Source organism: Lynx rufus, unplaced genomic scaffold, assembly GCF_022079265.1.
Source record: "Lynx rufus isolate CCGP_SWC_20201006 ecotype Redwood Valley unplaced genomic scaffold, mLynRuf1.p SCAF_11, whole genome shotgun sequence".
Lineage (NCBI taxonomy): Eukaryota > Metazoa > Chordata > Mammalia > Carnivora > Felidae > Lynx > Lynx rufus.
The window spans coordinates 38,505,630-38,532,260 of NW_025814825.1; the positions used below are offsets into that span (position 1 = coordinate 38,505,630).

At 49.3% G+C, this 26,631-nt stretch overlaps 2 protein-coding genes across 5 annotated transcripts in view; one reads left to right on the forward strand and one right to left on the reverse strand.

Annotated features, from left to right (window-relative positions):
* Positions 1-7,576, forward strand: part of R3HCC1L (R3H domain and coiled-coil containing 1 like) — a 94,490-nt gene extending 86,914 nt beyond the window's left edge. For all 4 annotated transcript variants that reach the window (XM_047073261.1, XM_047073258.1, XM_047073259.1 and 1 more), the window contains one exon: positions 6,797-7,576. In XM_047073261.1, the coding sequence (XP_046929217.1) occupies positions 6,797-6,864 (68 nt within the window). In that variant the 3' untranslated portion in view covers positions 6,865-7,576. The remainder of the gene's footprint in view (positions 1-6,796) is intronic.
* Positions 7,577-10,576: 3,000 nt separating this feature from the next.
* Positions 10,577-26,421, reverse strand: LOXL4 (lysyl oxidase like 4). The gene is made up of 14 exons (XM_047073262.1): positions 26,005-26,421; positions 25,282-25,460; positions 24,197-24,402; positions 22,784-22,822; positions 22,420-22,639; positions 21,400-21,586; positions 21,077-21,231; positions 20,197-20,364; positions 18,980-19,142; positions 16,501-16,744; positions 15,299-15,414; positions 14,474-14,610; positions 13,995-14,106; positions 10,577-11,637 (listed from the first exon to the last, which is right to left on the reverse strand). Exons 1-14 carry the CDS (start codon positions 26,282-26,284, stop codon positions 11,567-11,569), a joined length of 2,277 nt encoding a protein of 758 aa, XP_046929218.1. The 5' UTR covers positions 26,285-26,421; the 3' UTR covers positions 10,577-11,566.
* Between the last annotated feature and the right edge of the window lie 210 nt (positions 26,422-26,631).

The window sequence follows — 26,631 nt, forward strand, 5'->3', positions numbered from 1 at the left end:
CTTGCACAGATGTCATCTTGAGTATTCCCCTCTGTTTTTCTGTAAGCACATTAGCATGTAGCTTCATTTGAAGTGTTTGTTTTAAATGTCCCCTTATACAGAGGACATTTCAGTGATGCAGTTAAAAATGAGACTATTGGCTGAGTACCCTGTTACTTAACTTTTTGAAAGAAGGCCTTGATTTGTGAATAGAGACTCACTGTGATAAGTTCCTCTCATCCATTGGTGCTGAGGCTGTACAGATTATAGAAGATTCTTCCTTTATTATGCTTCAGAGCTCTCCCATTCTTCATATCTGAGAAAACGCATATGGAAAATTCCTGATATATCTCTTTCTGACTTCTTTATGCATTAAGCAGATATTCTTGTACCTGCCTGCATGGAGCCCAAGACTTCTCACTTAAAGACTTTTTCTCTCTGGAAATGAAAAGTACTGTTTAGGTATTCAACAGAACAGATATTTTTGCTCCAGACCTTTTTCCACTGGAGGGGGGAGGGATCAGTACAGCTTGGTGGATAACATAATAGATTCTGGAATCAGACTGCCTACGTCTACCCATAAGCTCTACAATTTACTGGCTGTGTGACCTTGAGCAGATTACTTATTCTCTGGAGGCCTCTGTTTCCTCATCCATAAAATGGACATGAAGTGAGATAATCCACAGAAGATGCTTAGTCATCTTCAGAACCTATAGAAATGCACTCTGTCCTGTTTCTATAGGTCTGTAATAAGTATGTGATATATGTTAGCTGCTGCTGTTTTTAGTAATAGTAGTAATATTATGAGTCTAGCACAGATCTCAGTGCACATTTTTTGTCACTACTTTTTTTATTTTAACTTTGCTGTAACACTCCAAAAACAACATTTGACATTCACTAAGCACCTGCCCTGTATAAATTATGCATTATGCTCCTACTTGGGAGAATTAGAAAGACGGCAAAATTTTGTTCCTCTACTTAAGACTTAGTCTAGTGAGGATATCTACCTTGAGTAAAGAAGAAAATAATTTTTTCAGCAGTTGTTTCTCTTCTCACTTCAATTTGGAAGACCTTTAAAAAATTCCCGTATAGTTAATATACAGTGTTAAATTAGTTTCAGGTGTACAATATAGTCATTCAACAATTCTATACATTACTCAGTGCTCATCAAGATATGTGTACTCTTAACCTGCATCACCTATTTTACATCCCTCCCACCCACCTCCCCTCCAGTAACCATCAGTTTGTTCTCTATAGTTCTCTATAGTTAGGAGTTTTTTGGTTTGTCTTGGTTTTTTCCTTTGTTCATTTGTTTCTTAAATTCCACATGAGTGAAAAATCATATTTTTTTATGCTTAGCATTTCATAATCATATTGCTTAGCATTACACTCCCTAGCTCTATCCATGTTGTTGCAAATGGCAAATGGCAAGATTTCATTCTTTTTTAATGTCTGTATAATATTCCAGTGTGTGTGTGTGTGTGTGTGTGTGTGTGTGTGTGTGTGTGTATGTGTATCACCTCTTCTTTATCTGTTCATCTATCAGTGGGCATTTGGGCTGCTTCCATAATTTGGCTATTGTAAATAATGCTATGATAAACATGGGGCACATTTGTCCTTTCAAATTAGTATTTTTGTATTCTTTGGATAAATACCCAGTTATGCGATTACTGGATCATATGGTAGTTCTGTTTTTTATGTTTTGAGAAACCTCCACACTGTTTTGCTTAGTGACTGCACCAGCTTGCATTCCCACCAGCAGTGCCCGAGGGTTCCTGTTTCTCCACATTTTCGTCAGCACTCGTTTCTTAGTTATTTGTTCCAATAGTTAGCAGCTTTCAATGTCAAAAAATTCTTCCTTAGGTCTAACTTATATCTGTACAACAGTTTAAGCCAGTTTCCTCTTCTCTTTTCCTTGTTAGAAATAGGGAATATATGTGGACACCATTCTGTTCTAATTTTTAAAGATCAAAGGCAGATTATTTAGGAATAAGGGAATTTGGGCTGTAATAGGGTTTTTGCCATTAACATTAGCTGTGTTGCCATGGGCATGTCTCTTACACCTTTCTGTGCGCCAGTTTCCAACAAAGCAAAACTAATGCCTAATTTACCCTGGAGAATTTTTTGAGCATAACCTAAGGTAACGTGTAAAAATGTTTAGAAAGGTGCTTTACAAATTCAGGGTACTATTATTTATGTGACTCTTAGAAAATTAATATTCATTATAATGAGACAGTAATGACACCTATGTAATTTGTACTGTTGCTCCCCCCCATTATCCATGACAAACAGTGCTAATCAGTTACGGCACTCTTTTTTGTGACTTTTGACTTGACCATTGCCAATTGATCAGAATTTAGCATGGAAATTGAAATCTGTGTACCATCCTGATATAGGTACTCTCATAAGCAGTACTATAGAATAACTAGGATTCCTCTACCCACCCACTTGAAGAGTTCTCCTGTCTGGCATAGTGTCTGGTTCATAAAAAAATACTCAATGTGCATTGACTGGATACATGAGTGACACATTGGTCACTTTTTCTTCATAAATCTTATTTCATTCATGATTCTACTCTGAACTCTTTCAAATCCTTTATGTTTTTCTTTATAAAGCCCAGAGTTGAACACTTCCTATGAAAACCTTGTAATTAATGAATTTGAGATTTGTGATTTTGAGGTTTAAATACTTCCTGCTAAGTTTCCTCACCCTACTTTGGTCTTCTTACCCTTCTAATGAGAAGTCTGTGTCTTAGTCCTTAATTAAAAATTAGATTCAGAAAACAAAGCTACTCTGGAAAGAATCAAGAAAAAAGAAGTGCCCAAATCATTTTAAGCAAATCATGTGTATATCTGGAGGATAAGAGCTTTTTAAAAGTTCATAGTCTTAGAACATGGAGAAGAGGTTTGTCAGTCTGACAGAGTGCATAACAGATCAGAGCTGCACTAAGAGTGGGAAATCAAAGCATAGATCATCCTCCATCCTTTGTATTTGACTTAATCATGTTTTAAACCAGTGATTCACATGAAATAATAAAACTACATTTTAAAGACCAGATTCAGGAGTATATGTAAAATTTCCCCATGTTTCACTTATCAAAACACTTGATTCCCACCTAAAACTGGAGATAGAAGATATCATTACATCTCAGAATAAGCTACTCTCTCATTTTCAAAGCTTGCTATAATTCTGTTTCTTATTTCCATTTACTCTTGGGGGTAGGTGCTTAATTGACTGGTTCTAAAAGGCATCTTTTGGGTCACAGGCCTGAAAGGCAGAGTAAGTAAACAATCATTTGATCCCCTAGTTTGCTTAATTAAAATCACTGAGAACTTAAAAGTAAAATCATCCCTATAGAATACTTAGTCAACTGTAATAAAAAAATTTAATTACAACTGCTACCTTTTGAAATTCTTTTTAGGCACTCCATTATTCTGCCTTCAATGGCTCTGCTGCATTGCTGACTCATAATCTAGGTCGTGTGGCATTTTCTTGGTGTCTTTTCTTTCCTAATGTGAAATTCCCTTCATTTCCAATCACATTTCTCTTTTCATCTTAATGTGATCTTTTTCTCTGAGGTGCAGTATTTACCCGTATTTTTGCTGTCACTTGCTGTTTAATATTCTTATATCACAGGCCAGTATCAGATGAAAATGTTAATTAACCCTAGGATTAACTGACCAGTTTACCAACTGCTAAATAAAGAACACATAGTTCTTTGTGTTGACACTTAATACATTGATGAACATTCTACTCTCCAGAGTTAAATGCTCCCCTTAAACACTTATGTGGTCCAGACTATCTTTCCTGGTATATTAATGATTATATAAATAGTTGGTAAGCCTAAAATCTAAAACCTTGCTAAAATTAAGAGGTTACTTATATTATTTCACCTTAATCTATCAGGTCTGTCAATCCATAAAAGAAGGCATTTAGATTAGTTTGACCAGACTTGTGCTTCAAGTCTGCGTGTTGATTATTCCTCTGTAGGGAGTTTTGTGATGATTTTTCTCCACTATTTTCTTAGGCGTGGAAGTAGATTTTGAACGTTTTAATTTACATTCCTTTTCTTTGTTTTCTTTTGAGATGACACTGTATTGGCTCTTTTTTAATCTTTATCCCTTTCCATTCCCTGAGTGGTAAGTCGTGATTCAGTCAACTAATTTAATAAAAGCATTTATGCAATTTATTTATTATACTGGGAAATGAAGGTCTTTAGGGACAGCTTACATGCACACTTTAAGTTAATCATTTCATACAAATTCTTCTATTCTGCCTTTAGTTCCTTGCCCTTATGGCTGCTGTTGGGCTTTCTCTTTACTTAGTTTACTGTTTTCTAATTGTTAAAGGCAAAGGTAATAGGAGCTCTTCTCATGCAGTCTGTCAGGTTAATATAGGAGGTCCTTGCAGGCAGTCTGTCAGATATTATCTGCTTTCCTTTCTCTCTCTCTTTTTTTTTTTTTTTTTTTTTTTTGAGAGCAAGCACGGGAGGGGCGGAGAGAGGCGGGGAGAGAGAGAATCTCAAGCAAGCTCCACACCCAGTGTGAAACCCGACGTGGGGCTCCATCTCACGACCATGAAATCATGATCTGAGCTGAAATCTAGAGTTGGATGCTTAACCAACGGAGGCACCCAGGCACCCCTCCTTTCTCTTTTTTGTTTTTCATTTTCCCCTTTTCTTTGTAGATATATTCATATGTCAGGACAGTAGAAAGTATGCTGGTTTAAGAATTAAAGGCCTGAGTTCCAGCTTTAGTTTTTCACTGATTATGTAACCTTAGCCAAGTCACTTAACCCCTCCAAGCTTCCATTTCCTCTTTAAAAAGTATTTCTCTATTCAGGTTCTGAATTACTAAATGTATGCCTCACATTGTTACTATTTCTTTGTGCTTCTCAGTCTGTCTCCCAGCCTTCACTGGTTAACCACCAGAGTTTCCTCATATATTATTTTACATGTATTTGGCAGTAGAGATCCATAATCTTTTATTATAAAACATTAGGGTGGGAAATGTTTCAGTATTCTGAACTGTATTCAATTTTAGAAAGATAGTATCGTTATCTTAATATATATTTCATAACACCAAAATCAGACACACTGACAGTATTTCTGCCACCAAGTGTATGATTGTTCCATTAAATGGCATATGTAAGACCATAAGCAGCCTTTTATCTTTTCAGGTTATATTTACTACCAAATGAATTTTGGCCCTAAACTTTAAAAAAAAAAAACAAGTTTAAAAAAAACCAACTTTTCCAAAGTGCTTTGAGTTTAGAGTTGCGAATTGTGGTGAGTGGTTTATTTTTCTATTACACCTGGATTTCTTTTGTTAAACTTCCCAGGTAGTCACTCTGATTTAAATTTCTGAGCTTATTGAAAAATTTGAGTTCTAGTAGTTCACTTTTCTGGTTTCTTCAGTTTTCTAGGAATCCAGAACCAATTTTTGATTGCTTTCGTCCAACATTGCTTTTGCCTTTAGATCCCCTTCTAATAACTTTACCCTGTTTATGAGAATCAGAACCACAGTGCTTTCCTAAGAAACCCTGGAATCCTTTAGACAAGCCAATTATCCTTAGTGCGGTCTCCCTGGAGAATCCCAATCCCAATTGAAGCCTGTCTTAAAGCCAAGTCACAAGGCACTGAATTAATTAGCCTTCAGTTTGGAATTTGCTGACCCTCTTTTTTTTTTTTTTTTGTCTGTTATAACTTTACTGTTATATTCAGATAATGCCACAAGGTGGTGCCCAAATAGCAGTGAATTTCTCTATCTCACATTTCCAAATGCCAGTCAGCTTCCTGACCAAGTTCTTTGCCCTTAAAGTACAGTCAAATATATTCAGTAAAGGAATTTTGTAAGGGATTCTGCTGATTTGGAAAGGTATGTCAGAATAGCAAGTGTTAACTCTAAACTCACCTTGATTTCTGTAGTAATTCCCCTGGTTCATGACTTGCAAAATCTTTTACAGACTTTATTTGAAATAATAGCCCTTGAGAGGAAGCACTTAGGCTTATCATCTATATTTTGTGGTAAATGACTAGCCATGAAATTAGAACTGGTATTGTGGCACCTAATGAAGTGCTCGGGTCACCAAATCATGTGTGGTCTGTATTATCTCAGGTCTTGGTCAAAGTATTAAATGGAAACCCAGCTTCTCTGTTAAAAATTGAAGATGGATTGCCCAGATTTCTGATTTTTTTGTTTTGTTTTTAGAAATAATTCTTTATTTCCCTCCATTATATGTGGGTGTTTTCCCATGTTGGAATTGTGTGTTGCGGAAGGTAGGCTCTTGAAAGTGCTCTAAAAATACTGAAATTTGATTTGCCTCTGAAAATTTTTTTTCTGTAAGACTGTAGTAGGGAGATCCAGCTAGAGCCCAGTGGCCACCATTTCTATTTGAGCAAGAAGACAGAAGAAGAATATTCAAACCTATTCTTCATCCCTATTGAAATATTTTTAAAGATCAGTGAAGTGGGAAGAACAGGCAATTATATTGAAGCACTAACACAGTTGAGAAATAGAATGAAAATAAATACATTATTAGCAAGACTGGAGTCTGGTCCTGCTAGGTTCTGACTTACTCCACATACTTTTTATTTCTGTTAGTCCCAGATCTTTCTTTTTTATTATATAGTACTAATAACATTGCTTCCACTTATAACGCACTTGGAAAGTTAAAGATATTAACTCTTGGAGTCAGGTAAGAGAAGACCAGGAAATTCTCCTGTCTCATGACTGAAGTTTGCTTATAATTTGGATTAAAGGAAAGTCACTGGTTATATGGAGCGTACTTCCACTTTTCATACTGTCCTTACTTACAGAGAGAAAGCGACTGGAAGCCAAGCAACGGGAAGATGTCTGGGAAGGCAGAGACCAGTCTGCAGTTTGAACATCACTTAAGGAAATGGATAGTTCCATGAATTCAGAAATTAATTCCATAGTCTTCGGATAGGAGGATCCTTCTAGAGTTCTGTGTACATGCAGAAGTGCGTGTTCATGAAAGAACGAGATAAAGCCATTGAGGCGAGCACTGACTGGGTCTAGAAAGAAGGTGGACTCCTGTCCGTCTTTGCTTCTAATTGCAGTCATTTGGAATTGCCATACTGTGTTGGGCATAGAAAGGAGCCATCAGCCAGGAAGCTGACTTGTGGCAATTTGGATATGACTTCCAAGAGTCCTCTGGGCGTGGCAAGCCCCACTGTTACCATGGCTCATGTGTCTAAGATGTCTGAAGCAGATACAAAAGAGAGGATTCAAACCTGCCATGATGGGCCATTCTGGCCCTGAAAAGGTAGGGTGTTCTTTCGGGCCTCACAGAGCCAAGGGGTGGCGGAGGGAACAGTGTTTGAAGTACTTAGTACTCACCGAATCCACACTGTCAATTCCAGAACTCTGGAGCTGGTGAGCTGCAGCAGATGTAGGTGTTTGAGCTCCAGAGTTTGTACTGGGCCGGGCGCCTGGGGCTGCTCCAGCTGCACAGCAGCCAAGGGCATGCCTGCTTCAGCCCTCTAGAAAGCCAGCCTTGGGAGCCGTGTGCTAGTCCCCACTGAAAGTACTACCGTGTTGTGAGAGGGAGACATTAAAGCTCAGTCTATGACCTACATCACTGCTATTTGTCACTTTTGTCATTCCCACAAAAAAACTGGGGAACAGCTCTCCTCGTATCTTCATCCCTATAAAGTTGTGCCTGGGTTCAGTGGATCTGTTGGCTTTATTGAGCCACACTGAGTAGACTGCTGGTCCTCTATCTGAGTATACTACAAAATACTCTATCTGAGTATACTACAAAAATGCCTCTCTCGGGATGGGTATGTGGTAGCTCCCCTCCCCTTCTTGCCCTCCCTGGACATGCCCACCCGAGCCTCTTGCCTTCTCCCATTTCTGTCAAACCTGACATTCTGCAGAAGGCTTCTGGCACACAGCATGTTCTTGGTATCATCTTCTCAGCCTGTGCCAGAGGCACCTGGCAAGCAACACCAGATGATCCATTACAGTGAAGAGTTGCCAGAATAAAACAAACACCTCTGGGCAGTGAGAAATTTCCTAAAGGACACTGACAAGTCTGAGCCGCCAATTCAGGCTTTATCCATCTCATACCTGCGCTCATTGTTTTTGGAAGGAAGTTCTGCACTGAAGAACTGGGAGTGCTAGACTTTAATAGGTTGAGCTAGCAAGACATAGTGTCCCATCGTGCTTTCATTGAGGGCGGCAGCCTCATATTTGTATGTGGTGCCCATGACAGTGATGGATTATTAGCACTGCCTAGAACATGGTAGAGTGGGGGCTCTGTTCAAATGTTCCTCAGATGACACTGGCCTTGGGTCTTAGCCCTGACCCAACTATCCCTGCTGCTATTCTGGTCTTGGAGGCTTCTTGCAGCTCCTCAGCATTGTTTTTCTCATACTTGGTCAGTTCTGAAAGTGTCCCTTGTTCCTATTCAGGGCCTCCCTTTCAAGTTGAGAGGATTAAATAAAACCTCTTGATCCTCTGTCCTAGTATCTGGTCCAGTGGACTTCTCTGACTTGTAGCCACAGGGCTTGTGCTCTCTGTCTTCACACAACAGACTTCTTTAAGATAGACAGGTCTGTTCGAACAGCATGGCTACACTGGAAAGAAAAGGCAGGGAATCGTAGCCAGGCTTCATACTGAATGGTACACTTCTGAGGTACACCTTTGCTCTGTTTTGATTCTTCAAGGCTAAGAGTGACCTTGGGCAGTAAAAAAGATGATTGTCCCTATTACTTGTCTTCCCTTTTCTAATAGCATTTTGGCTTTTAAGGGCGTTGGTAACATAGAGCTGCATGTTTATTACCCAGTTTTTTTAATTACTCCTAGCTTTTAAGGTACTGTTGTCATTCTAATGCTGTCTACTAAGTGGCTAGTAGTGTATGCTTTTTTCCAGCTTGCGATCAGCCACCTCTAACTTTCAGACTTATCCTTATAATTAGACCCACAGAAGGGATTTGTGTTTAGCCGGTACCTAAAGCTGTGAAGTGTTGCTGCTTCCACCATTAGTAGAGAACGTGCTGTTCTTTTCTTGAGAGAGAGACAGAGAGCGAGCATGCGCAAGGGAGGGAGGGGCAGAGAGATAGGGGGACAGAACTTCCTTCCAAGGAAGGAAGGATCCAAAGTGGGCTCTGTGCTGACAGCAGAGAGCCTGATGTGGGGCTCGAACTCACAAACTGTGAGATCATGACCTGAGTCGAAGTTGGACAAGCCACCCAGGCGCCCTGAGAGTGTGCTTTTTAGGTATATTTTCCATTGATGTGTACGGGTGGAGGTAAGAGGACCTGCCACGGCCCAGCGTGGACTACACTGAGCTTGTGCAGATGGAAACCACATCCTTGGCCCCATCCATATGCCTTCACAAGCTGAGCCAACTGGACAGCACCCTGTAGCTGCCCCTGGCTCCTTTGTTAGATATTCCAGAAGACTATGAATGTACTCTGCTAGGTGTTTTTGTTGCTTCATACATGTTAAATGACTAAATCCCAGTGTCACCTGGTATCTGTAGTAGAAATGTACGTCCCCTTGGAGTCCTAACATGCTCCCCATAGAGTGAAGGTCTTGGTGGAATAGAAATAAATTAGGCTTCTAATTAGTAAGCCGAGGTTCCTGGCACTTCAGTTTCTCAGACTACAGAATGCCGGGGTGAAAGTCTTCTGACATTTTTGGTTCTGTCTGGAATTTGGTGGTTGGTATTCTGTTAACATTCCTCATCTAGTTACAAGCCATGCCAGCCACCAGTCTTCCCACGTCCTTCCCTTTCAACTCGGTGGTGTAACAGCACAGCCCTTGTATAGCTTTTTCCAAGAATTAGAACGGGCTGCACCTATCAAGTGTGTGATGTGGCCAACAAGACTGAGACCGGAGCCAGTGGCTGGCTGCCTGGCCCGCTTCTTCTGGCCCTCTCGGAAACTGGATGCAGGAAGAAGCGGTGGGTACCTCCCTGCCTGAGTCTAGTCATCAGCCGCCACACGCTCCCCCACGAGCTGCACATTCTTTCACAGACCATTAGCTGCATGTGCGAGTATAATGTTTTTACTGTTTGGGAGAGGTTTGCTGGATCCAACAGGAAATCAGTCCTTCCCTTGTTTACCTAAACTGCCATGCCAAGATATAATGCTCCCTTTGCCTGATGAAGGAGTGGAGAAGGTAGAAGAGAAGGGGGAAGAAAGCACTTCTTTGTATTCAGAGAGGATAGCTCAAGATCATGTCCCTTTTTACCCCGTAAGGAGGGAGGGGATAGCTCACATGCTGTGGGGAGGGGTGTACTGTTGTAAATCTGCCCCATCTGCTACTGTTCATTTCAGCTTTGCAGCCTCAGTTGTAAAAGTTTACGGTCCTTGGGCTTTTCCTTCTTGCCTCCTCCCTTTTGTCCCTTAACCTTTCCAGCCCATGTTTCAGCCCTGAGCCTGGGGAGAGAATTGGGAAGCAGACTATAGTCTGCTAACATCAAAGGCTGATTTCAGAGAAGTGTGGTGGGACTGTTGTGAGTAGTATGTGTGCCCCACATGTACTAGTCACCAGCTCAGCAAGAGTGGAAAAGGTTAGATTTCATGGGCTGGGGACCCCAAAGAGCTATATAGCCAGTCTTGTCTTTGTAGCTGTCCATACTGAGCAACCTTTATTGGCACTAGGGCATCAGACCTGTAAGGATCATCTCTTAACGTGTATCTAACTTATTCCATGCAAAGTTCACTCCAGAAACTTGGTTGAGACCTGAAATTGAGGCAAGTCCTGAGATGCACAGTGATCTTGAGGGAGATTGGATTGCCTGCCAGGTGTATGGCATATTTTCTCCTTGGCAGAGGCCCTGGCAGGGGCCGGGGTCCATGTTATCGCAGCAGCCTTTCTGCTTGGACTTCTCTTGCTGCTCTGTAGGAAGACCCTATCTGGCCACTTCTGCAAGTCCTGCCCCTTCTCAAGCACTCAGTAATTGGTGGTGTTGGCCCATCAGGAGATAAGGGGATGCCTGAGGCCTAAGCTTCCAGGATATTAGAAACACCCATATGTGCAGTAGGATAAAGCTAAAGGCACTAGAGCAGACTCTTAGAATGACAGGTGAGTTCTGAATGAGCGCAGATCAAACAAGGGACTCAATTCATCAACTTTGCTGCCAGTTGTGACTTTGACACAAGTTGTGTTGCTTTGAGCTTCTAGCAGAGCTAATCCTACCTCCTGTGTATTTCTGTCCTTCGTCCTCTACTCCAAGACTTTTGCAAAGCACCGTTTAAATGGGGGGTTGGGTCACAGCCCATCTCTAAGGAACTGATTGCTCTTGAGCCAAGAACACTGGGGCAAGATCCGGGAAAGATGGGGTCTCCTTGTGGAAGAGCAGCTCATCTGAACAAAGCCTAGAGGCCACAGACCGTAGACCAAAGGCCTTTACGGGACAGGCCCAGAGTCATCCTGAGGGAGCAGTACCATTTCGTTTGATGATCTTGCCATCAAAGGGCTTCCTGAGCAGTTCTTGGTGCCACTTGGCACTGGCCCCTTTCCTTCTGAGTTAGGGCTCTGTGAAGGGCATGGCTCCAATAAGCTGAGGTATCTGGTGTGTGGGCAGCAGCCGGAAGTGTGCAGTGATGGCCTCAAATGAGGTTGTTCCTGAGACGCTGCTCCTGCTCCAGGGAGAGCTCTGCATTAGCTCGGTAAGAATCTCCTGTGGACCAAAGAAGAACAGGTAAGTAGCCAACCCTACCGTGCTCTCATCCCCTCCCTAACAGCTTCACTCACTCACTCACTCACTCACTCACTCACTCTCACACACACACACACACACACACACACACACACACACACACACATTCTGCCCTGCTCACCCTTTACATTAGGTCACTCATGGGCACAAACACCAGTCCATTTTGTAGAAAGAGACCATGACGTGTAGTTTCATGGACATAAGAAAGAATAGGCTACTGAGTGGAAAGGGTTGTGCTGGTTATTCTTTTTTGCCCGTCCTCCATCCCCAGATTCCTTCTCTACCCTTTTTGTATTTTTTTGTGCTCTACAGAATTGGCCCCTGGAAACTGCCTCACCCTGGCCCCCTGAGCCTCTGGTCTCTGATTTAGGTCAGTGGGGAGCAAGAGCAGGAGATCAGTAGATGGCAGGTGGGAGAGGCTGGGGTATTTCTTCTCTGTTCTGTGGTGATGGCCTCATCAGCTCCCCCTGACCCCAAGCTCGAGCTTTCTCCTGGCTCCTTCCGGTGCCCCTTCAAGCCAAAAGGTATTAACAGTTTTCCACTGTTGCTATCCTCTCATTTCCTTAGTCCTATTCACATCTAATTCTTTCGTCCTATTCACACGCTATATAAATAGTCCTTTCATGAAATACCTTTGTACTCTTACCTGGGTTGCCCTAGCTTTCTGCAGGGACCCTCACAGTGGCCAGAACAGCACTATTTTTCTTTCCTCCCTTACCGCCTGGACCCCCAGCAGCCTGCTCTCCACTGTGCAGTCTGAGGTTCCAGTTCCGATGTCTCTCACGTCCCTGTCTCCTTTAATGGCAGCAAAATCGACCCAGTCACACAATTTCAAATACTTGGACTATTTCCTCTTACTGTCTTCCATCTGTTGCTAGACTCACCTTTTGAAAACATAAATCTGATCTTTTTGCTCCCCTTGACTGAAATTTGTCAGTGGTTCCCAGAAGCCCACAGGATAGTCGTTCTCTTAGCAAGAACCATCATAACCCTGCCCGCAAAGAGCTTTAGCGGGTTTGAAGTATATAGCTCCATTTTAAAACAAAGAAAACGTTTTTGTGGTTGAGATTTTCCTTCAGTCTTACAGCTCTACAGAAAGTGGTGGACTTAGACTTAATTTTTTTAATGTTTATTCAGTTTTGAAAGACAGAGACAGAGCACAAGCAGGGGTGGGGTGGAGGGGGGGGCACAGAATTTGAAGCAGGCTCCAGGCTCTGAGCTGTCAGCACAGAGCCCGACGCAGGGCTCGAACTCACAAACCGCGAGATCATGACCTGAGCCAAAGTCGGGTGCTCAACCGACTGAGCCACCCAGGCGCCCCTGGACTTGGATTTAGATCCCAATGAAGCCTTGTCCCCAAATCCAATGAGGCCAAATCCTATGCTCTTTCTCCAGTTCTTCCTTTCTTCCCTGACTTCTGCCCCTCCTTTTGAAACCCAGCTCAAATGTCACTTTCTCTGGGAAAACTTGTTCACCCCCAGGTCGGTGCTTTCTCTCCATGCTTGCTCAGCATTGGTTCATACTGATTTGGAGTACTCCGTATTAGGGTTATCCATTTGCATGCCTGCTTACCCTGTTCACCACTGAGCTCCACGTTTTACTTCCATTTATTTTCCTAGTGCCTGGCATAGTGTTCAACACAGAAGTGGGTCTTAAATGTTTGCTGACTGAATAAACCAGTCTTGCCCCACCTTACCCCATATGTGCAAAGGTGTGAATGCAAACACCCCATAGCAAATATAGGTATTTCATAACTTGAAGATGGATTGCTACTTTCCTTTACAGACCAGGGGAGCAACCACCTCCTCACTCTGTCCCCCACTGAATCATTGCATCTTCCTCTGTCCAATTCTACCAAACCTGCAAGTGTGCTGAGCCCTGTTCCCTGTGGCCTATGCTGTGCTCACAGCTGGGGACAGCAACCCAGCTGGCGGACTTCCACTTTTGCCCGTGAGGCATTCAGCTTAAGGTGGGGACAGCTAAGAAAGACCATGTGAATGGGGGAGTGAACAATAACGGGCCTGGCAAAGAGAAATCTTGACTTGAAGTAAGAGAAAAGACCTCTGGATAGATGGGGGACGGAGTTTATAATCCACGCCACCTTAAGGACAAAGAGGGACACAGAAGTAGTTACTGGGTGAGGCTGCCGGTGGGACCAGCTGGATCTAGAAATTTACCTGGGAAGACGTCAAAGGAAACTCCTCTCTGTTCCATCCATGACCTTCTGCACGCCCAGTCCAGTCACACACAGACATGCACACAGCCTCCCCCGGCTCCCTGAGCCCGCAGATACCGGCCCCACACAGGCTCGCACTTACCTGTGTGGCAGTTGTGCAGCCAGACCCGGTGCCCGTCATACTTGCAGCGGCACCGCATCATGTTGTTAGAGAAATCAGACTCTGCCACCTCGTATTTGGGGTTCACAACCACCTGGAGTGAGAGGGGGACAGTTGAAAGCAGGTGATGTGGCTTCTGAAGTTGGCAGTGGCTGGAATAATCCTTTATATTTCCTGTCATCTCACAAAGGGTATTTCTGTTCTTCACTTCATCCGTCCTTACAGTCACCCAGAAGGCCGGCACTCTTGTTCCTATTTGACATTGTCCATTAAATCAAGGCTCAAACCTAGGATCCTCTGGATCCTCATTCAGTGTTCTTTCCCCATAGCAGAGCTCCTTCAAGTGCCAGGCCTGTCGGAGGCCCTATTTGTGAGACTCTCTTCCTTCATTTGACCTCAGGAAACTTCTGGAATACGTGCAGGAAATGGAGTTCCTGTGGGGAATCCCCAAACCCCCTTACCTGGAAGATATAATTCCCAGGGCCCACATCTGTGATGTCCACCCACTGGCAATCAATGTCATGCCGGTAGGTGTCCCAGCAGCCGACAGTCACTCCCTGCTCCCCAAAGTTGGCACACGCATAGCGCTTCTGCAGTCCTGTGAGGAATGGCGCTGACGGTTAGTGAGGCAGTGGTAGGTGCTCAGGACCAAGCATTCTGCTCAAGTTACTGTTTAATCCTCACGCCATTCGTACCATTCAAGTGCAATCAGATTAGGGACCTGCGATTCCGTTACATAACTTGCATGACTATCAGAGCCAGATTTCCTACTAACCATGAACCCAGCTCTAGCAAACCTTCATCTATGGCAGATTATTTCTTTGGATGCTCTAGTGGAAATTCCTGTTGGCTGCTGGCCTAGGAAATACGGTTGGAAGGTTCCAGCCCTACATGCTAAGGATACATCGTCCAACCCTTTGAAGAGCCAGTGTTTGCCATGCTGTCCTTAAGGGCTGGGAACTGTGGGTATGCAAGTAGGAATCTGACGATCTGTGCCCTCAAAGAACTTAGCCCAAGTGAAATAGCCCTGCAACTACTATCCAAAATAGCGTTAAGTATTTCAAAGCGGTACGAAGTGCGTTGGGAATGCAGAGGCAGTGGACCTTCCACCTAAGATGTCAGAAGGTAAGAAACCGATCTTTCTGAATTGCCTGGAGTGCTGACTGTTGCCAGGCCAGAGTCTCCAGGTGTCTGAGGTGGCTTCATCTGAGGGCAGAAGGGAGCCTCACCCTGAAGGGGCTGAGGAGTAGAACACAAGGAGGAGATGCTGACAGGAAACCATATACCTGTGGGGCAATTTGTGTCCTCCAGGCAGAAGCTGGCCTTGTGCCCCTCAGCCACCTTGGAGCCATTGAGAGTGAGTAGGTCATAGTGGGTGAAGACCTCAATGCTGTGGTAGTGCCTGCGGAAGGGAAAGAGCTGTGAGCTTGAGAACAAGAGGAGAGGGTCCTCTCTGGAGGAGCTGGCAGGTCAGTGCCTTTCTCCCTTTCCAACCCAAGATTAGTGGGACCCAGGGTCTACTTTCCCGTCATCCCCACCAGGCAGCAAGGCACAGCTGCCCCCACCCTCTAGGGCGTTAACCCAGGTGAGGAGGGTAAGTGCTGCCCTGGTAGCCTCTGGGAGGCTGGTGCCTGGCTACCAGGCCTGATCGGAGGCGGCAGGAAGGGACACTTCGAGGGACCAGCCTAGGAGCCCAGCTGCTGAGGAGCGGGGCTCACTCTCCTCCCTGTGAGCCTGGGACCAAATTGCTACCATTGTTTCCAATCCAGTTCTAATGACAACTGTGTTCATGCTGCAGGGAAAGGTGCTCATTATCTCAGCAAGGCCAAGTCCCAAAGTCGCTGCCCCTTCCACTCAGCTTTCCCCACCCTGCTGTGTCCTGAACAAGAAAATACCATTTTTCCATTCTGCCTTTGTTACAGGCATCGTCTGTCCTGTGTGGGCTGGAGACTCCTGACAGGAAAGAATGCCCATTGTCTCCTTTTAGTACAGTGTTCACACTTTTCTTTGGGGGCCTTGCTCTGCTGTGGCAGAAACCAGCAAACTTTTTCTGCAGAGCTAGCATCCTGGATGGGATGTCTATTTTGGGTCTCCAGGTTTCTAGGAGTCCCCACCTTAATGTGGTTTTCAAAGACAAGGCCCAAAGTCCAATGTAGAGAAATTATCCAATATTCCAACAGAGACCAGCTCAGCCGGCAATGACTGCTCCCCTGGCCATTCCTGGGGAAACGCACCCTTTGAGCGCCATCAACTGGGGTACATCCAGGACAGGCAAGGGAGTGACTGGCTGGCAGGGCCAGTCGATGCTCCTGGGGCTCCCTAGTGGCTCCTGGAGGCGAAGCCAGTAAGGTGTCTAGGAAGGAAGGCTCTTAACCCAGAGCGTACACCCCTCCGGGAAAGTGAGTGGGGTCAGGGAAAGACCAGACTGGTTTGGTTCCTGGACTCTGCTTTTTGTCCCTCCAGAGCCAAGGCAGGAGCAGGCGCTAACCTGTGGCACTGGTGCCAAATCCAGCTGTGGCGGCCTGTCTTGGGACGGAAGTCAGCCCGGCCCAGGTTGTAGATCTGTGAGGAGAAGCGCAAGAGGCGCCGGTGCCCGTAGGGCCAGTCCATGAGGTCGGCAGACTGGGACAGGCAGTTCTCTTCGTGGGCACAGTACAGCTGGCTGAGCGGGCGGTCCTCCAAGTAAGCCGTCTCCTGCACCAGCTGGGCATTCATCACAAGGTCCGGAGCACCTGGGGCCACAGGAGGCACAACGCCGTGCAAAAGGTAGGAAGGCGGCCAATTTGCTCTTGGGCATAGGGAGACAGGCATGCCCCCAAACCAAGCTCTTGGAGGAGCTACCAGAAAAGTGGAGCTCTACCCAGAAGAGTAGGGAGGTTTAGGAGTTAAGACTGGGGAGTTCTAGCAATAGAGGAACGATCTATTGCCTTGGCCTGGGAAGCAGGTACAGTGTCACTGTTAAGCATGATGGCTTTGGAGCCAGGCTGCCTGGGTTCAAATCCTGCTTAATTTCTGACTGCACCATTAAGTAGCTCTGTGACTTGCTTCACCTTTTGTCTCTCATCTTGCTCATCCATGAGAGAGGGATAATAATAACGCCAATCGTGCCAGTACCTGGAACGTGCTTAGGTCATTGTCGGGTAAGCACGCAGTGGATGTAAGCTAGTCTTTCTTTTGTCAGGTGCTTCTCAGCTCCCGGGGGCCTTTGTGTAGCCTGGCTCACAGTCCCTCCTCAGCCCCACTGCCTCCAGCTTGGCGTCCTCAGCTCAGTCACTCCCTCTGGGTCTCAGTTCCTTCAAGGAACTGGCAGGGAGGGTCAGTTCCAGGCAAGGAACTGGTCAGGGAGGGAACTGGGCCTGCTCCTGAGCTCTGCCATTCTGGTCCATTCCGCTGAAGTTCTAGGCCTGTGCCTCCTCCAGAGCTCCTGTTCTAACAGGATTGCTATCCTGGCTATTCATACCAGGCTATCCCGTGCTCTCTCCTCGGAGGCATCGTGGACATTTCTGGTGCTTCTCTGTGCATAAAAGTCCCCGTTGCTGGAAAGTCTGCTCAGTGCCTCTCCTGTTCCCTTCCTGTCACAGGGGCTCTTACCCACCCCAACCCCCACCCTTGGAAAACACATGTTCCCTGTACAGAAATGTGGAGAGCTGCAGCTTTTACCATGTAACATCAAGAGAGAAAAGTTGCCCATTCTCAATGCTTGCTCTTGCAAAAGCTGGGTTACAGTTTAGATTTTTGGTAGAGGCATCCCCTGGCGGAGCCTAGGTGCTGAGGCTGGTGAGACGGGGCTGCTGGTTTATTTCAATGGGGGGGGGGGGGACGGAGGGTGACAGCAGGAACTGGCTGGGTTGCCAGATGATGCCTGTACTGTCACTAAATGCTCCTGAAATTCCTGTGGTGTGTTTTGGAGAAAGCCAGGCTATGCCCACTGACAGACCCTCGTGCTCCTGAGGGAAAGAAAGAGAGCTTTCAGAGAGACCGAGAAGGAGAGAGGGTAAAGGGAAAAAAGGAGTGAGAAAAACCACGGAGGCGAGATAGGGATGGTCCCACAGGCAGCAGGTCGCCTGTCTGTGCTCAGCTGTTGTGAAGTGTCCAAAGCATTCACCAGGCAGTAGACCAGGGAGGGGGTGCAGGGTTCCCAGGATGGGGAGACACTGGGGAGCAGGCCCCATGGCCCACTCTGGTGCCACATGATTGCAGGCGAGGGTGCACTGGACAGAGAGGAAGCCCCAGGGCTCACTGACAAAGGTCAAGGCTGTCTTGGCATGCAAGTTTGGCCGGGAAGAAAGTCAAGTAGTTGTACGTGTTGGTGCCAGCTTGAGCCTTTGGACTGGCCACAGTTATCTTGGCATCGGCCTCGTTGGCAGATGTCAAACAGACGCTGCCGCCCTGAGAATCTGGGTGTGGGGGGCGGACCGATGCCTCAGAACGGGCTTGGGCCTGTTGGGCCAACCCCACAGCTCCGGGGGAGGACACACAGCAGAGCCTTAGGCCGTGCACGCTCCTCACAGTCGCATTCCCCGTACAACAGCTTTCAGACTCTTCTTATTACAAGCTGCACTATGAAATACATTTTGCACCGTGGCCCAGCGCACACGTACATAATCCCAGGATGACTGCCCTTACTAAGTGTGACACATTCTCTCGTTTTCTATCCTGTTTCATTTTTTTTTTAACGGTCACGACAGGAAAATTGAAAATCACTGTTGGGTATCCTGGGGTTTTCTCATATTCTCTGTTTTAATCCTCACAATAACTCCACGAGCTGGGCAGGGCAGGGCTGGATCCTCACGTGACAGGGGACTTGGCCACACACAGCCGGTAATGGCAGAGCCTGTGCTCCAAGTCCCGCCCTCCTACCCCCTACCCTTCCAGGGTTGGGGCTGGGACCAGCTCTCGGGCCCTCCCCGAGAATGGGAGGTGCGGGCTCACCAAACTGTCCCACCGGCGCCGTGGACTTTACTCACTGTCTGTGCAGGAAACTCCGGCCGAGAAGCGCCCCGTGCCGTGGGAGCAGTGCACCGGCCCGTGCCGCGAGCACTGCTGCAGGGCAAGCTCTGTGCCTGAGCAGCGCACGCCACTCATCACCACCTCTCCGGCCCCCGGCGTCCCCTGCCAGTACCAGGTGTCCTGAGAAAACAGCCAGCAGCCCCTGGTTCAGGCCGAGGGGTGCTTTGGAAGCCTCTCCTCTGATGCTCGTGCTCTAGAGCCCTGTCGGACCACCCCTGCCCAGCTGTGTCCAGCCTTGGCTCAGAAGTCTTCAGGGATGGGACGCTCCCTGCTACTGTGCGCCCCTCCGAGAGCAGAAGTTTCTTCCGTTGCACTGAGGCAGGAAGATTCTTCCGCCACTGGCCTTGCCCCCACCCTGTTCCACACGGCTGCCCTTAGCTATTGGAGAGGGGGCCCTGTCCCCTGTCCCACTCAGGTGGCCTGCCCCGTTTCTCCAACTGTGCCTCGTGTCGCCCTGGGCGGACGGCTGTGGGTAGGGTTGGCCCCAGTTCTCTAAGTGAGGAATACCCGGCAGCCCCACCGGCCAGGCGGGCCCAATGGAGGACGAGGTAGCATCGCAGCCGCGCCCCGGCCTTGTGATTTTCTTTCCTTGGCGCCTCTCGAATCTCTCTGAATTTCCCCCAGGACGGCCACTAGCCTGGGCCACACCAGCGTGACTTCTCGGCTGGGCTATTGCCATGTTAGGTTTCCTGTATCCATGCTGATCTCCACCCCAACAGTGTGCCACACAGCACAGAAGAGATTTTCGAGAAACGTGCACTGCAGACTTCACGGTTTGCCTGCCACCTCCCTCACATACCACACCACTGGCCCTTGATAGCCCCACTCCGGCCCTGGTCCCTGATTTCCCCAATGGGGGCAAGCCTCCATGGGCCACAGGGTCTCTGCGTGGGCTGTTTATCCCCACCCCACCTTCTCCCGGTAACTTCCAGTCATCTTTCCTACAGACAACATACAAAAGTATGTGTCTGTTATGTGAATGTTTTCCGGTGACTGCCTTCCTCACTTTACTGACTGTCCCATGAAGCAGGGGCCACGTCTTGTTCTCCACACTGTCCCTGGTGCCCAGCATTCTATCGGCCCCCCAGTTTCACTCAAAAATTCATCACTGAATGAATGCAAGAAGGGTTAGCACTTGTAGCACAGGACGTTGGGAAGCACAACAGGAACCTACCTTGATCGCGTGGCTGGCAAAACCCAGGCCGAGCTGTCGGCAGGCCACCATGGCTTCGCTGAGCCCCCAGTGATCGCTGCACACGGCCCCCCAGCGCTGGACTCCGTTCACCTCTACCTGCACCTCCACCACACCCTCCTCAGGGCTGCGCCCACCGGCCAGGCGCACCTGCAAGGGTCACAGGTGTGTGAGGAGTACAGTGGCCTCGGGAGGAGAGGGCTCAGGACAGCCAGCCTGGATCTGCCCGGCCTAGCTCGCTGTGCAGCCCTGGGCACGACACTCCTCTGGGTTCATCTCCTCTGTTCCTTGGGGACGTTTTGCTAGTGTCTGATGTCCCTGCCCACAAGGGACACCTGACTCCAGGTGCCTCACCTGCTCTGGTTTTTGTGCTCCTCTTACCTGAAATTCTACCATTAATGATGGCTTTGCCAATGGCAAAGGGCTTTCATATCTATTGTCCCATTCACAATAACCCTGTGAGATAATTAACCCCAATTTACAGAAGAAAGCCATGATCAGAGACACGAGCGAGCGACTTGTCCACCATCCACGTCTGCAGGGCCCTTGAACTCTGACCTTCCCACACAGCCTTGCCAGTGCCTCTCCCAGCACTGATAGTCCTGCGGCCCTCTGTCCTAGCCACCTTCGTTCGCAGCCTCACCGGGGGCCTGAGAGGCTGTGGTGGGACAGCGTATCTGCCTCAAGGGTGCCCACCACCATTGGACATCTCTGAGGGGATGTGGGCCAGGCCAGGGGACTTCGAGGAGAGGGCTTTACAGACTGGCTCTGAGAAAGTGCCCACTGGTTTGATGTATCCTGGGGCTCTCTCTCAGGGCTTCCCAGCCCCCCAGCCTGAGGTCATGCCCAAGTCTGAGCTCACCTGATTCTGGAAGCCCATGTTAGGGACGTTGCACCTGACGGCGGCATCATTCTCATGTTGACAACCATTCTGGGACCCTTCCAGGGAGGGGCAGTCACTGAGGGTCCGCTCATATCCCCTGCAGCGCACCTCACTCAGGTGGATGGGCCCCAGTCCTACGGGGGAGAGGGAGAGGTGCTGTGCAAGGCCCCATCTCTGTAACCCCACACCTTGGTTTCCCCTCCATAGACAGGGAGACCTTCCTGTCCTGGGCCCTGGACACCAAGGGATGGAGCCACGGCACATCCAAATCCTCCCGCCCCACCCCAGGTCTCCTCACCTACCTTGGCCCAGCTGCGCCCCAAAGAGGGCCTCCCGAGCAGAGCCAAAGCCAAGCTGACGACACACAATGCTGGCGGATATGAGGTTCCATCCGTGGTCACAGACGGTACCCCACTGGTGGTTCCTGAGCACCTCCACCCGGCCTTCACCCACCTGGGCCCCAGAGCGGAGGCGCACCTTCGGCTCCTGCTGCGAGAAAACTAGCTTCAGGGCAGGCTGAGGAGGGGGCAGCAGGCAGGGGCTGAGCCATGGCAGGGGGCCTGGGCCAGGCCCCTTCAAGCTGGGCGAGCCCATGACAGGGAGTTCTAGTCCCACCTCTGACAGCTCAGAGATATTACCTCCAATAAGCCATTTTTCTCAAGTGCTCTTTCTTCATGACAAAGAACCACCACACTGGCGGTAGTAGTAACAAGGCAACCATAGGAGTTGGGGTTCTTGGGCTTCTCAAGCCTTCCTGATCTCTGGGGGGGGAGGGGCAGGGAGGGTGTTCCTTCCTTTTGTCCAGCCCTGGCTTCTTCCCTGTTCTTTGGGGCTGAACTAGATCGATGCTTCCCAAAGGGGTGTATGGGATGATTTGAGAGCTGCGCAGGGGCATGGCATTAATTAAGCTGACTCACACAGTGGGGAAGTTACTCCTCCGGTCCCTCCTGTTTCATGGAGGAGGCCATCCCACTGTGGGGCCGCCATGTCTGTAACACCTCACCGGCACTTAGGCGTTGCTTTTTATAACAAAGGGCCAGGCTCAGGTTCAATACCTTCGGGCCTCAAATGGGTGTTAGCTACGATGTAATTACTGTTTTTATGGTTGCCTTCTATTCATGACAAGTGATGTCAGCTTTCCATTTATGGTAGGGATATAAATGGTTCCTTTTAAATAAATCCCAAGTTTCTACCATGCTGTGTCCTCCTCCCAGTCTGCACCAGTGCCTCCTCGGTGGGGGCGGGCCTCCCCTCCCCTCCCCTCCAGCCTGTCCTGGAGAGCCCCTCCCCACCGGTTCCTGCTCAGACCCAGCCCAACCCACCTCTGCCCAGGATTCCTTGCGCCCAGGCTTTGCCTTTGCAGGGCGGAAGCGGGGCCCTGCCACACAGCTGACCACAGCGTGCATGCCACCCGGGCAGGCTGGCCGCAGCTTGCCCCGTGCCGGAGCCACCTGCACCTGGCAGTTGGCCATGTGGGGCTCTGTCCCCAGGCAGTTGACCTGGTGGATCCAGAAGGAATTCTTCTGTGTCAGGCTCTTCAGCCTGGAAGACAAGGGAGACTGAAGGTGGGGAGGGGTTGAGGGAGCTCAGGAGTCAGGGAGGCCAAGGCACTGCGGAGGAAAGGGACACGCCCTCCCCTTCATGCCACACCCCTCTGCACCCTCCCCTAAGGATGCTGCTCCTCACCTAGACTTGGGGTCCTTCATCTTCAAATTCCAGACTTTCCTAGGTGGGAGAAAACAGGTGGGGATGGAGTGGGTGCAGGAGACCCCCTGGGCCCTGGCTCCTCAGAACTGTTCTTGAGTTTGCACTGGAACTCTGTAAACTTGGCCGCATTATGTCAATGCTGAGCTTCAGCCCTGGCACGGGGTCTCTGTGCAGACACCAATGATCTCCATTTCCCAGGGAGAAAAGCGGGGCCCAGCAAGGTACCTCGACTAGTCCCCAACGGGGGTTTCTTCGGCACTGGACCGCCCCTGAGGTGGGCAGCCCCCAGCTCGCCCTCTCCCCACATGCAGATGAAGGGGAGCCTTGAGGGAGCGCCCTGAGAAAAGGGGAGAGGTCCTGGGGGGTGGGTGCAAGCTGGACCTTGGTGGTGGGGGCTGCCCACTCAGAGGCTATAATCAGGGCTGCCCTCCTCCTCATGGGTGCTGGGCCGGTCAGCCAGGCCCAGAGGTGCAATTACCAGGCAGTAGGGAGTCAGGGGCCCTCATCCCAGTCATCCCCAGGGACGGAGCCACGCGCGCCTGGTCTTTGGGAGCGGGCCCAGGTAAGACAGAGACACAGGACAGAGTCACCAAACCAACTGGAGGTGTGCAAGGGGGCGACCACTCGGATGCAGGGTGGGGGCTTTTGCCCTTGACGAGAAACACATCTAGTTTTCACTAGCACAGAGCTGGTACCATTTAGAGGCTGATGCAATCTTGTGACAGTTCTGTCACGTTTTTGACAGAGTATTTTTATGTTTCCTCTCCCAAATGCTGCCCCACCCCATGTCCTGCTCACACGCAAAGCAGTCAAAGCCTGGCTCAGATCAGAGTGGAGGAAATTCCCTGAGGATTGGCTCATCGAGGCCCCGGGGGCCCTACAGAGGGCCCACAGCGTGGAGTTGGCAGAGCGGAGACCAGAGCTCAGGCTGTGTGTACTTGTGGGCACCACCGTAAGTATCTTCATTCAAGCCCAGTTTTTAAGCAGGGACACAGGTTTGCATTCAGTTGTTTTCATCTGGGAAGCTTTCTGTACTACGGTCAATTCTTTTCATACGATTAGCAAGTAGAGTGTTTTTCTGTTTCGAGGTTCTTCCCAGGGTCTCCAAGTTCATCCTCACACTCCCTCTCATTATTCTGAGAGGCCCGGAAGTCCAGCTGGGACTGTTTCCCTCCCAGCCCCACACCCACGGCCATGTCCTGCCACAGACGCCACCCTGCCCAACTCCCTGAACTCTGCAAGGTCCCACATGTCACAGCCACGCACACGTACTCATACGTGTCTCTCTCACGCACAGACGCACACACATATGCTCACACGTGGGTGCACGCACTCGGCCACCGCCCCACAGCCCCCTGAACCCCGCAGCTCTCCGTCCAACTGTCCTCCTACCTGTAGTAGTGACTGTTGACAGGTGCCTCGCTGGGGAAGCCCAGCATCCCACACACCACCTTGCTGTTGTTCCTGGTCCAGCCCTGGTCACACACCTGCCGCCAATGTCCCTCGTACCTCACCTCCACTGCTCCCTCGGTCACCAGGCTATGCCGCTTGGTGCTGGCGAGAATGGGCTTGAGCCGCACCTCCTCCAGCCGCCGGCCCTGCAGGGTACAGAGTCACTGTGGGCCCCAGGATTTCTGCGCACACTGAGCCTGCTACAAGGTCTTCACATGGGAGAGCCGGGGCTCAGAGCACTTAGAGATCACTCCATCCAGGCTCTCAATGGACAGACCAGGAAACAGAGGCCCAGAGATGAGGTCATCTGTCGAAGCCACATAGCACAAGAGAACCTTGGTTTATCTACGGTCCTCTCCTCAACTCCAGAGAGAACCAGGCAGGTCTGTGCTCCCCCTGGGATCAGGGTCAGGCCCCTTGGAGTTTGGGAGGCTTCCGCTGGGCACAGAGGGGCCTTCTCTGTGTTACCCTGGGGAGAGCTGAGGATGGGCATGGACCAGCTGTTTGAGACTCCCAGTAGGATCTTTGGCCCATGGGACCCCCGCCCTGGCCCTGGGGTGACTCAGACCATGGGGACCACCCCACCCTGGCCTGCTGCATTTGTGGGCCAGGGCCAGCTGTCCTTACACTGGGGCTGCCTGGCAGTTGGAGGGTAGGAGCCAGGACCTGCCCTGCCTGCTCCTGTTGTTTGGCTTGAGCTGTTTTTAGCTCGAGGTTGTTTGTGCCGGGAAGAGGCAGCAATTGTGGCCGGGCCTTGTGTGTGAGGCAGCCCCTCACCCCTGCTGCCTCCCTTGTGGGGAGTAGCTTCAGCGATCCCCAACAGGCCCAGCCTGAACCCCCAGCCTGCCCTGCTGTAAGCTGGGCTCTCTGTCTATGCACCTGTTCTGGGCCGCCAACATGACGTGGGGCTCCAGGGACGCTTGTCAGCCCACTCTGCTGCTTTTCCCTTCCTTCTTCCTCCAGGTTCATCACCCGTCCCGTGACCCAACACTTGGCTCCGGCCAGGGCCTGAACAGCCTCCTCACCTGGGGTCCAAGGGCATTGGAGACCCTCTCAGAAAGATAGCCACGCTGGCGCTGGGGGTGACACACCACCCCAATGTCCTCCGAGTGACTGCAGTCACTGACACCCCAGCCATTGGACATGCACTGGTCCAGGGAGCTCTCTGTGCCCATACAGCGCACATTGTCCAGCCAGATGGGTCCTGTGGGCAGGAGACGGGTGATGCTTAGGGACAGAGAAGCAAGTCACGGGTTGTGCCTCCTTCATAGGACCCCACAGTTATCAACTATCTTCTTCCAGAGCCTGAGTAGAAGTGGGGGAGGGGAGTTGGTTCTCCTGGGATCTTGGTATCTACAACCCTACTTGCTGCCTCCTTTTGGCAGCAGGTCCTGTAGAATCTGTTTTTGGAAAATGCCAGGTAGGTTTAGTGATTAGATCTGTCCACCCATTCATCCATCCATTTGTTCACTCAACAACATTTGCTGAGCACCTACTGTGTGCCAATCACTCTGTAAGAATGGAGTAGGGTGGTGGTGGTGGTGGTGACCTCACTGTAGGTGAGAGTGGGAGGGTCGGAGCAAGGGTCTCGTGCAGCCAGGCACTCAGGAAATACCTCATGGGCGAGGTCATTTGAGCTGGGTATTAAAGGATGGGCAGGAGTCTGTTGAAGCCTCAGGATGCTCAGCCTTTGAGAGAAACCCACTATCATCTCCTTGTCTTCCTGCTGGGCAGCACCAGGCACTCACCCTCCCCTTGGCCATACTTGGCACTGTGGGCCCAGGTCAAGGCTGTTTCAAAGCCCAGTTGGCGGCAGGCCACCGTGGCCTCCTGGAGAGCGAAGTCATCGTCACACACAGTGCCCCACTGGCCCTGGTACAGCACCTCCAGGCGGCCCTCCTCTGGCCTGCTCCCTGGGCCCACCAGCCGTAGCTTCGTGGTGCCCAGTGACTGTAGCCTGCAAGGAGGGGCCTGGAGCAGGAGCAGGAGCAGCATGAGCAGGGAGAGGGCAGCTGGTAGGGACCACATCGTGGTGACTTCAAGGGCAGCTGGGGCCAAGGCACCTGAGGAATGAGTAAACGTGACAGTGATCACCACCTCTACCCCTGACAGTGATCACCACCTCTACCCCTGACCTAGGCCTCTTCTGCTGGCTGTCAGGGACAAAAGACGGCAGGGCCCCTCCAAGTGTGTGTGCGCATATGTACATGTGTGTGTTGTGGCATCGGTGGAGTCTGGGCTCTGAGATTAGGCAACTTGGTCTAAACCCACTGTTCACTGTCCATGTGACCTTGAGGAAGTTTAACCTTACTGAGTCTCAATTTCCTCATCTGTAAAGTGGGGATAATAATCCTTGTCTCAGTGTTGAGAGTGTT

Coding starts and splice junctions, on each gene's coding strand:
- LOXL4 (XM_047073262.1), bottom strand. CDS start 26,284: ATGTGGTCCCTACCAGCTGCCCTCTCCCTGCTCATGCTGCTCCTGCTC. Junction 22,823..24,196: donor GTCAACAGTCACTACTACAG/GTAGGAGGACAG, acceptor TCTCCCACCTAG/GAAAGTCTGGAATTTGAAGA. Junction 11,638..13,994: donor GCTGCACAACTGCCACACAG/GTAAGTGCGAGC, acceptor TTTGGTCCACAG/GAGATTCTTACCGAGCTAAT.